Consider the following 11093-nt stretch of genomic DNA (forward strand, 5'->3'; position numbering starts at 1 on the left):
ATACTCCCTCTTAGTAGCCTCCTTAGAAGCGGGCTGATGAAAACAGTCACAGTGGGCCAGAACTTGGAACCCTGGGGTGACCAGTGCCAGAATGGTTTTCTAACTGTAGCTCTTTGCACACACTGGGTTTTGCAAGCAATTGCATGATATGAACTCTGAATGCCATTGCAGCTAGAAAAAGTTTGGAAGGAGACACACCCAACTGTGCACAGGCAGAGGAATGGGACTTGTAGGGATAGGGGGTGGGGTAGTCTGAGGACTTTAGCTTTATCTATATGGAGGATTTCAAGTTTTTATCCTGAGAATATATTCCTAGATGACTTATGTAATTATTAAACATAAATAAAAGTTAGAGAAACAAGAAATCTTTTTGTAAAAACACATCAAAAAATATAAAATAAAAGCCAGTCTTTGGAGACACTTTTCAGAGGTCATTGCTGACCAAAGATCCTAGTGGTGCAACCACTAAGCTTCTTTGGGGACAAAGGTTGTGTGGGTAGGGGCTGTTGGGGATCCCTAGAGTGAGCATACAGGGAGGGGAGTGGAAAGGGCTAGAGATAGAACCTTAGATCAAAGAAAATTAACTTTTATTATTTAAGTATTATGGGTCCATTATAGACAAATGAGAAAATACAGATAAGGAAAACGAAAATAAAAATCCCCTCTAATCCCCCTGTTCAAGTATAGCCACTGTTGACATTTTGGTATATATCTTTCCAGGCTTTCCTTTTTCTATGCAAAAATCTACACATCTATTTTATAAAAATCAGATCATTATGTTCATGCTAGAATATAATTTTCAATGGCTACATTAGTGGCTGCTACAGCTGCACCATGATTCATTTTATCATTAAATGAATTATGTTCTAACATTAGGCATTTAGGTTATTTCCAAAATTGTGATGGTAGGACATAAACAACATAAAGTGCTCTATAGCTGTGTGACATTAGGAAAGCTAGTTAACCTCTCTGTGCCTCTGGTTTCTCATCTGGAAAATGAAGGTGATAATAGTCCCTATCTCATAGGAATGCTGGGAGTATTCAAGTGAGATCATGTAGGTAAACGCTTAGCCCAGTGCCTGGCACAGTAAGTGTTAGCTTTTTATTGTTAGGTATATTATTAATAATAATAATAATAATTGTTATGATGCTGTTGGTAATAGAGGGTTTTCTGTGACTGTTTTTTTTTTTTTTTTTTGGTTTAGAGGAGAAGGGAGAATGACTGGAATTTTTCTTTTTGAGTAGTATACTATAGTGATCTCTGGAGTAAGATAGGGCTGTGTGCTTTTCATCATGTCAGTTCACTTCACTGAAGCCCAGTTTCCTTACCTGTAAACTGGGAATTAAAAGGACCTAGTTCGCAGGGTAGTTGTAAAGACCAAATGAGATAATGCTGGTGAAAGCTCTTAGCACCATTCTTAGCATATGGGAACAGTTCAAGCAAGGTTAGTTTGTATTTTCATTATTGTTATTATTACTACTGCAATGATTCAGCCATTTGTTGTAAGAAAGTTTCCTTGCTTGGTGATATGGGGGTGAGGGGGAATGGCACTGAGTAGAGCACCTTGGGTTTTTAATCACTTGTCTGATTACAAAGAGAGACAATGATTTTGGAACCAGCCTGAATGGGGCTCAAATCTGGGCTTTGCCATTTACTAGCTCTGTGACCTTGGTCACAGAGCCTTCTCTAAGCCCATTTCCCCATGTATAAAATGGGAATGACGCCAGTGCCTACCTTACAGGTGTTGCGGGGAGGCCAGAAAGATATAATGCATATGTAGTGCTTAGCTCGAGTGCGCAGTTACTGTTGGTTGTTAATTATAAGGTTTACAACAACCTGAATGCCTCCCTCAACAAACTCTGCTTCCCTGTGCCTGGGCTACTTGAACTTCACCTGCAGGCTTTGCCCTATCCAGGGCTCAGGGACCAATTCTGCCCTTAGACTGAGGCTTTAAGTGGTATTGATTCAAGAAGACAGTGGAGGATTCTGGTAAACCTTCCTGCTAGTTCTATTCTGACCTTGTGCCCCAGTTCTAGAAAGCAGACTGTGGCTCTGTTTCTATGAACAAGCCCTCACCTGGTATGCGTAAAACTGGCATGGTTTTCTTGCCAGCTGTCTGAAATCCATGGAGCCTTGCTGTTGAATCCTAGCCCTGTGGCAGGGACACCAGTTGCCGGATTTCCCCGTGTGTCTCTGACCCTGGGGCACATTGGCTTGGTTTTTATCACAATTTGCAGGGCTCTAGTGTGGTGTTTGCTCCCCAGCCCCCACTGCCCATCCTCTCAGGCTCTGCTTTCCCTGCACTCGAATCTTTTTGAATGTTTCCGACACTGCTGCACTCAGTCTCTGGCCCCAGTTCCCCGGCCCCAAAGCCCCTGCCTGTACTTCCATGGCATACCAATCGCAGTGCCCGGCCCCCAGGACTTCTGTGTCTGCCCAACTGCAGAGGGCATATGTCTTATTTCCTGAGTCAGGACCCTTTCAGTCTCATCTCCTTAGTTGTGCCAATCTCCTCTTCTCTTTAGGACCCCCAGAGGCAGGCACAGTGGGGTGAGGTGGAGGCCGGTGGGACTGTTGGGGGTGAGGGGGAGTGGGGTGGAGTTGCATAGGCCAAGTGTTAAAGCGGAGCTTCTGGAGGGCTGTCAAGTACAAGGCGGCCAGAGGCAAATGTCAGAGCCTATATAGAGGCAGGAATCTGGGACCAGAGAGACAGAGCAAGCAGTAGCAAGTCAGGAGCAGTACAGCGGGTGGGCGGGCAGGCTGGCTGGCGGGCAGGGGGGCGTGGCAGGGGATAGCTAAGGGAGATTGCAGAGAACAGCTGCTGGTATTGGGTCTTACTTTAATGAACTGGTTGGGCACAGGGTATAAGTCAATTGTCCAGACTAAAGGAGCTGGGGGCGCAAAGGATACTCTCTCCCTTTCCTCTGTCACTGGCAAGGTAAGATCTTTCTGGGTTTTGCCTGGTGGGAGACTGTGGCATGTTCAGGGATTTTTCTGAAGCTGAGAGGTGGAGGTCTATGACCACTGTTTGGACTCATCTTTCCCGCTGAACCAATTACAATAACCAAGGTGTCAGCAGGAAGCCAGCATTTCCTTTATGACACCCCATCTCAGGGTTGGAGGTAGAGGAAGGGGTCTTGGTAATGTGACTGAGTAAGGGGGGAAAATGGATCACTGTAGCACAATAGTGATGAAGAGTAGGGGGCTCTGAAGGTGAACAGACCTGGGAATCTGTGTGACTGCAGGCAAGTTATTAAGCTTCTCTGGGCCTGAATTTTCTCATTTGTAAGATGAAGGAAGAATGCTACCCAAATCTCTTCGTGTTGCTGTGGGGATCAAATGAGATGATGCACATGAAGTGCCTAGCAGAGTGCTTGCCAGTCAGTGCGTCCTCAAGAAATATTCGCTGTCGGTATTTCTGTTGCTAGTTTTCTTTTTATTATTATGAAGGCCCAAGGCCACTAGGTTGATGACTTTTGTTACATTGTCCCCAAGTAGCACGTTTTCCAGTTTTAGCCTGGGTAGGCTATGGGGACATGTCAACATTGTGTAATATTTACATTAGTTTCCAAGCTCTGTGTCAAAGAGCCTCTTTTGAGGCTTATGACAGCAGGGCTGGACGGGTAGGACTTTGGGATTGTCCACCCCCATGTCATCAGAGGAACTTGAAATATGTACATACTAGAGACTGGACTTCACATGAGCCATGGTCTAGGATGTCAGAGAAATAATTGAATACAACCTTAGGGATGCCAAATACTAGGCAACTTCCGGGAGGGTGTGAAAGTCAAAGATATACATTTTGTTGCTGTTGCAGTGATTCTATTTTAGCCTCAATTCCAGCTAATCTGAGAAAGCTGGTGAAGTGGGAATAATAATATTATCTATTGCATAGGATGTTGTAAGACCCACATGGAATAATGCTTTATAAAGCCATGCACGTTATAGGAAGTTGTGTACAGTTGCCTAAAGTACAGTACCTGGCACATAAGTGAGCAATAAATAGTAGTAGTAGTGGTGGTGGTTGTTATTAATAATAATGATGATAATAATAAACAGGATTTTCAGTTCATAGAATGTTGCTCCCAGTCATTGACCAGATAAATACCTTCCTTTTCCTGAAGAGGACATTCAGGGCCATCAGAGTGGTAAAATGGGAACTAAACCGCTGGCAGGATTCAGTGAGCTTGAGGAACTAATGGTTATCCTGGGGCAAAGGGCTTTCCCATCCAGACGGGCCAGTAAGTACCTTGGCTGTCTTGTGAATGCGGCGGTGGGATAGTACGTAGCTCAGGAACCAGCACTTCTCACATACGGCCAGAAGGTGGTGCTGCCGCTTCATTTGATCCAGGATTGCCCAGGCTCGCTGCTGAGGTTGCTGGCATTTACAGCACGTATAAACTGAGAGGCTGTGCTGTGTAACTAGGTGGGTTGATTTGAAAAGGTTAGAGGCAGAAGGGATATTTTCCCTGGATCCAAAGTTGTTCGTTGCTGCACAGCTTCTTTAATCTGATAGGCCCATTTTCTATACCATGTACGTGACAACACATAAAAACAGGTCTCCACCGTGAATCATTTGTGTTTCTCTACCTCCTTGATATTGACTTTTGACCTCTAAACTTGTTTGTTGTTTACAGATTTTCTTGCTACCTGGGCTTCAGCAGGACCCCTAATGTCATCACTTTAGGGGCTCTCTCCACACTGTCCTGTGGCTGTGGCAGATATGTCAATACCCATACATTCACGGCGACTGAACAATACGATGAGGGAGGAAAATATTGACCCTCAAAACAGGGGGACAACCTTCTCTAGACCAATGCCAGAGACCAGAGCTGACGTCCAAATCCTGCATTCTCATGCACAGTTGCCTATAGTCTCAACTTCAGCCTCAAACCCTGGAGGGACTTCCACACAGTTGATGACACCCTCAGGCTTTGACACTATATCTACACCTCTAATGGAAGCACCAAACTCTGAAGCAGTGTCCACACCGCTAATGCAAGATTCAGACTCTGGAGCACTGTCCCCATTGCTAACGCCAGCCTCAGACCCTGGGGAACTGTCCCCATTGCTAATGCCAGCCTCAGATTCTGGGGCACTGTCCCCATTGCTAACGCCAGCCTCCGATTCAGAAACATTATCGCCATTGCTGTCCACTTCAGATTATGGGTTAATGTCTCCAGGGATGATGACAATTGCTGACTTTGGAACCATGTCTGCAGCATTAATGGCAGCTCCAGATTCTGCAGAGCTATCACCTTTGGAAATGGCAGCTCCTTCCTCTGGAGCAATGCCTACATCTATAATGAGCACCTCATCCTCTGAGGCAATGTCCACACCGTTAATGCTAGCCCCAGATCCTGGAGAGATATCCCCACTCCTAATGCCAGATATAAACTGTGGAGGGATGTCCACACAGCCAATGCCAGTTCCAGGCTCTGAAGCAATGTCCCCATTGCAAATTACAGATGAAGACACTGAAGCAATGTCCAAAGTGCTAATGACTGCCCTGGCCTCTGGAGAGATATCTTCACTGCTAATGTCAGACACAGACTCGGAAGCGCTATCCTCACTGATAATGTCAGCCCTAGCTTCTGGAGATACATCAACCCAGCCAACAAGCACCCGAGACTCTGGGGGAATGTCCACCCCACTCATGTCAGACCCAGACTCTGGAGTAATGTCTTCACTGCTAATGTCAGCTCCGGACTCTGAAGCAATGTCCACACCGCTGCTGTCAGTCCCAAATGCTGGAGAAATGTCTACATTGCCAAAGCCAGCCCCAGACACTGAAGTAGTGTCCCCACTGCTAATGACAGCCCTAACCTCTGGAGTGATGCCTACCCAACTGATGTCAGCCCCAGGCTCTGGTGTGATGTCCCCATGGGTAACACAAAATCTGGACTCTGAAATCATGTCCACTCCACCAATGACAGCAACAGCCTCCAGGGTGATGTCCACACCATCAGTGAGAGCTGCAGACTCTGGAGCAATGCCTACACCGCTAATGAGAGCCCCAGCCTCTGGAAATATGTCTACATTGCAAAAGACAGTCCCTGCCTCTGGAGCAATGGCCACCCCACTGATGACAGTTACAAGCTCTGCACCACTGTCCACAGAGCAAATGCCACCCACAACCTCTAAAGTGATGTCCACACAGTTAACAATGACCAAAACTTCTGGAGCAATGCCCACAGGCTTTATCAAAACTACAGCCAACAGAGCAATGTCTACACAGAGCACGAGAGCCCCAGCCTGTGCAAAGATGTCCACGCCACCAAGGAGAGCCCCAGCCTCTGGAGCAATGTCCACACAACCAATTACAGCCGCAGCCACAGCCTCTGGGTCAATGTACATGCCCCAATTGACAGCTCCAGCCTCTGGGTCAATGTCCATGCTGCAAATGAGAACCCCTGTCTCAGGAGCAATGTCCATGTCACAAATGAGAACCACAGCCTCAGGATTGACATCTACACCACAAATGAGAGCTACAGCCTCTGGAGCAATAGCCACCCCACTAATGACAGCAAAATTCTCTGGATCAACATCCACACTGTTAATGACAGACACAGGCTCAGGAGGGATGTCCATGCCACCAATGAGATCTCCGGCCTCTGGGGCATTGTCCAAGCCACTAATGACATCCAAAGACCCTGGAACAATGTTTATGGAGCAAATGACAACCACAGCTTCTGGAGCAATGTCCACACTGCTAATGAGAGACACAGCCTCTGGAGCTCTGTCCATGCCAGAAATGACAGACACAGCCTCTGGAGGGATGTCTACACTGCGAAGGAGAGCCACAGCCTCTGGAGCAATGTCAATGCCACCAATGAGAGCCCCAGGCCCTGGATCAGTGCCCATGCCACTGATGAGAGCCGCAGGTCCTGGAAGGATGCCCAGTCAGATGAGCACCCAGGACTCTGGAGGGATGTCCTCATCGCTCATGAGATCCATGAGCTCTGGAGGGATGCAGATGAGAGCCCCGGCCTCTGACATGATGTCCTCACCAATAATGAGAGCCCAGGCCTCTGGAGCAATGAACACACCACTAATGAGAGGCTCAGACTCTGGAGAGATGTCCCTGCCACTAATGTCCCCCCTGGCTTCACAAGAGATAGCTACACCTCTGAGAGCTCCAGCTTATGGAGCAATGTCTGCTCCACAAATGACAGCCACAGCCTCTGGAATGATGTCCATGCCACGAAGGAAGGCTCCAGTCTCTGGAGCAATGTCCACACCACTAATGGGGTACACAGGTTCTGGAGCTCTGACCATGCCTCAGGTGACGTCCACAGCCTCTGGAGGGATGTCCATGCCGCTGATGAGAACCTCGGCCTCCGGAGTGACATCTACACCGCAAATGGTGCCCACAGCTTCTGGAGACATGTGCACCCTACCAATGCGAGCTCCAGCCTCTGGAGGGGTGTCTCCACCACTAGTAAGAGCTCCAGCTTCTGGGACTATGTCCACACCACTAAGGAGACCCTCAGCCTCTGCAGCTGTGCCCACAGAGTTAGTGAGAGCTCCAACCTCTGGAAAGATGTCCACTGCACAAACAACAGCCATGGCCTCTGGAGGGATGCCCAAGCCATTAAGGAGATCCTCAGCCTCTGGAGCAATGCCCATGCCTTTAAAGTCAGCCATGGCTTCTGGAGAGATGTCTATGCCCCAAACGAAAACCATGGCCTCTGGAGCCATGTCTGCATTGAAAACCAGAGTCATGAACTCTAGATCTGTGCCCTTGCCACAGACGACACATACAGCTTCTGGAAGGATGACCACACCACCAATGAGAGCCCCTGCTTCTGGAGCATTGTCCACGCTGCTTATGAGATCCTCAGCCTCTGGAGCGATGTCCACACCGCAAATGAGAGCCACAGCCTCTGGAGCTATGCCCACGCCACTAAGGAGGGCCCCAGCTACTGGAGCAATGTCCACGCCGCAAACAACCTTTGGGATGATGCCCACTCTGGAAATCAAAGCCACAGACTCTGGAGAGGCATCTGCCTCTCACATCAACACCGCCGCCTCTGGATCAAAGCCTACACCGCACATGACTGCCAAAACCCCTGAAACTAAGAACCCGCCACCAAAGGAAGTGCCATCCTTTGGAATGTTGACCCCAGCACTCTATTACCTCTTAGAAGAGCAGGAAGCAGCCCGGGGCTCATGCTCTGTGGAGGAAGAGATGGAGATTGATGAGGAGAAGCAAATGAAGGGTTTTTTGGACGATTCAGAGAAAATGGCATTTCTGGTGTCTCTTCATCTGGGGGCAGCAGAGAGGTGGTCCATCTTGCAGATGGAGGTAGGAAACCCCCTCTCGGAGGAAAATAAGTCTTTCCTGAGCAGATCCCAGGGCTTATATGACTCCCTGTCTGAGATAGACATCCTCAGTGCTGTTCTCTGCCATCCTAAGCAGGGCCAGAAGTCAGTCAGGCAATATGCCACCGACTTCCTGCTGCTGGCCCGACATTTGTCTTGGTCTGATGCCATTCTACGGACCAGGTTTCTGGAAGGACTCTCGGAAGCTGTTACCACCAAAATGGGTCGGATCTTCCTGAAGGTGGCCAGCAGCCTAAAGGAGCTGATAGACAGGTCTCTCTATACCGAGTGCCAGCTGGCTGAAGAGAAGGCTTCCTCGGGCAACTCAAGCCAGGTTGTGCCGACAGCCTGCAAGCGGAATAATGAGGAGGCCATGGAGAACGAACTGAGCTCCCAGCAGCAGACAGAGGAGGTAATGAGGGGGAAATACATTCAAGGTTTTTCAGCAGAAAAATAAGGAGGCAATGATAGGGAATACACCTTGCTCCTTTGAGTAGCGTCAGGAAGGGGCAAGGGGGAGGCATTGAGTTAAGGCGAGCGTGGCTCTGCAGTTATTAATCACTTTGAGAAGCAATGTCCTGCCCAAGTTACTGAGAGCCTGGGCTGGTTAAAGTCCTAAGTCTTCTGAGTATGAGAGAACTGGTTGGGCTCAGTCCCAACTCTATACTTGTTCCAAGTCCAATTCTAAGGGAGGGGTCTTCTTTTGGGGGCTGGGACCCACATACAGCCACATGTATTGTGGACTCAGACAACTAGGGAATTTGGATAGTCTAGACCTTGGTCACATTTTTTTTTTATTTCGGCATATTATGGGGGTACAGATTTTAAGGTTTCAATAAATGCCCATTTCCCCCCCTCCCCCCAAATACATTTTATAGAAGTAGATAAATTAGCTGGGTTCCTTGATCTGCTAGGTTGCTGAACTTAACTCGGAAGAACACCTCTTGTCATAGTAAATGTGGCTCTCACCTCTGTTATTTTTTCCTCACTCCTAGCACCAGCATGTTTCTAAACGCTGTTACTACCTGAAAGAGCATGGAGATCCCCAGGAGAGTCTTCACGACCACCTTGGACAGAGCACAGGCCGGCAGAAGGCCCCCACCAATAAGTAATTCTCCGTGGACTCTTGTCCTGTGATATCTGACCCAGCTGCTAACTTGAGGACTGGATCCTGGACCCATTCCATTCAACTACATCAGAAACCTTGTTGCCTTCACCCTTCAGCCTCCCGCTCCAGGGACATCCCACCCTATCTTTCACTTGGCTGACTTGACCTTCTATTTCACCCACATGCCTGTGACCTGCCCTGACAATCAGAATGTGGACTACAAGAGCATATGGTGTATGAGGTTCTGAACTCCCAGCTTCATTGAGGCCAGTCTTAGTTCTTGGTCCAGGGAGAAGTCTAGGCAGGAGAAATCATGTCCTACCTCAGAAACACCTTAGAGTATTTTGCCACGTATCATCAGGCAAACTTGAGGAAGTCCTGGTTCCATTTCGCCTGGCAGGGGAGCCTATAAGGAGAGTGATGCCCACTCCTATCCTACCCTTTTAATCCAGTAGACTTCCCCCTCTATGCCCCAACTCATAGCACCTAAAATGGGTCTCCAGGGCCCTTGCCCTGTTTATAGTCTCCATCCTGAACCATTCGTTTTGACCCATAGTAATAATAATAGTGATAGTAATGACTAACAGTTATTGATAATGTACCATGTGACAGGCACCAGGCTAAACTCTTAACAAGCACCATCTCGCTACATTCTTACAGCAACCCAACTTGCTCTTGTGTTGTAAGCTTCTGACCTCTTGATCTGTGGCTCTTATCTGGTCCCTCTGTGTGGAATCTATAGCTCTGACCTCTGGGTGAACCCCTCAGTTGTTAATTGCCCTCACTTTCCTTGGCTTTTGTGCTTCATGGCCAGCAGTCTTGATGAGGGGCTTGGTCTCCAAACAGGCACAGATAGTTAGAACATAATGTGAGCAGTGTTGGCCTTCAGGTGGTGGGGTTATGGGTGTTTCTTATTTTCTTCTTTCTACTGCTCTGCACTTTCCAGATTCTCTACAGCAAGCATGTACTACATTTGTAATCGTAAAAGCAAATAAAATTCATTTACGAAAAAAGAATTCATTGTGGCTACTATAATTTGATTTATTGAGTCCTTAAATCAGCCAATATTTAAAAATTTCAGCTTATTATGGGGGGTACAAACATTTAGGTTACATATATTGCCTTTGTCTCACCCAAGTCAGAGCTACACGCATGCCCATCCCCCAGACGGTGCACTGCACCCAGTAGATGTTAATATACCCATCCCGTCTCCTCCCTCCCACCTATTGGACACCCAATGAATGTTACTTCCATATGTGCACGTAAGTGTTGATCAATTAGTACCAATTTGCTAGTGAGTACATGTGGTGCTTGTTTTTCCATTCTTGCTATAGTTCACTTCGGAGAATGGGCTCCAGCAAACCAATATTTATTATCTAACCTGTCAGCCATTGTTTTAGGGACAGACAGATAAGGACCTGCTCATATGAATATTCCACTCCAATGGATGGGGGAGACAGGCAATAAGCAAGAACACACTTAAGTTAGATTGGAATGTGGTGAAGTCTGTGAAGACAAGATATCTGGATAATGGGGGATTTAATACAGATAGGGTCAATTTAGTTATTCAATAATAGTCCATGTAAATGGATAACTCAAAGGTCTTTTGAAACAGTAGGAGTGACATGATTAGAAACATTTTATTTTTTTAATTTCAGG

At 47.3% G+C, this 11093-nt stretch overlaps 1 protein-coding gene across 1 annotated transcript; it reads left to right on the top strand.

The window, feature by feature from the left end:
* Positions 1-4642: 4642 nt before the first annotated feature.
* On the top strand, positions 4643-10413 carry RTL9 (retrotransposon Gag like 9). Its single transcript, XM_012750050.3, has 2 exons — positions 4643-8738; positions 9322-10413. The coding sequence occupies exons 1-2, from the start codon at positions 4725-4727 to the stop codon at positions 9436-9438; spliced, it is 4131 nt and encodes a 1376-aa protein (XP_012605504.2). The 5' UTR covers positions 4643-4724; the 3' UTR covers positions 9439-10413.
* Positions 10414-11093: the final 680 nt, after the last annotated feature.

The sequence above is a fragment of the Microcebus murinus genome, chromosome X (genome assembly GCF_040939455.1).
Source record: "Microcebus murinus isolate Inina chromosome X, M.murinus_Inina_mat1.0, whole genome shotgun sequence".
Taxonomy (NCBI): domain Eukaryota; kingdom Metazoa; phylum Chordata; class Mammalia; order Primates; family Cheirogaleidae; genus Microcebus; species Microcebus murinus.

Coding starts and splice junctions, on each gene's coding strand:
- RTL9 (XM_012750050.3), top strand. CDS start 4,725: ATGTCAATACCCATACATTCACGGCGACTGAACAATACGATGAGGGAG. Junction 8,739..9,321: donor CCCAGCAGCAGACAGAGGAG/GTAATGAGGGGG, acceptor CCTCACTCCTAG/CACCAGCATGTTTCTAAACG.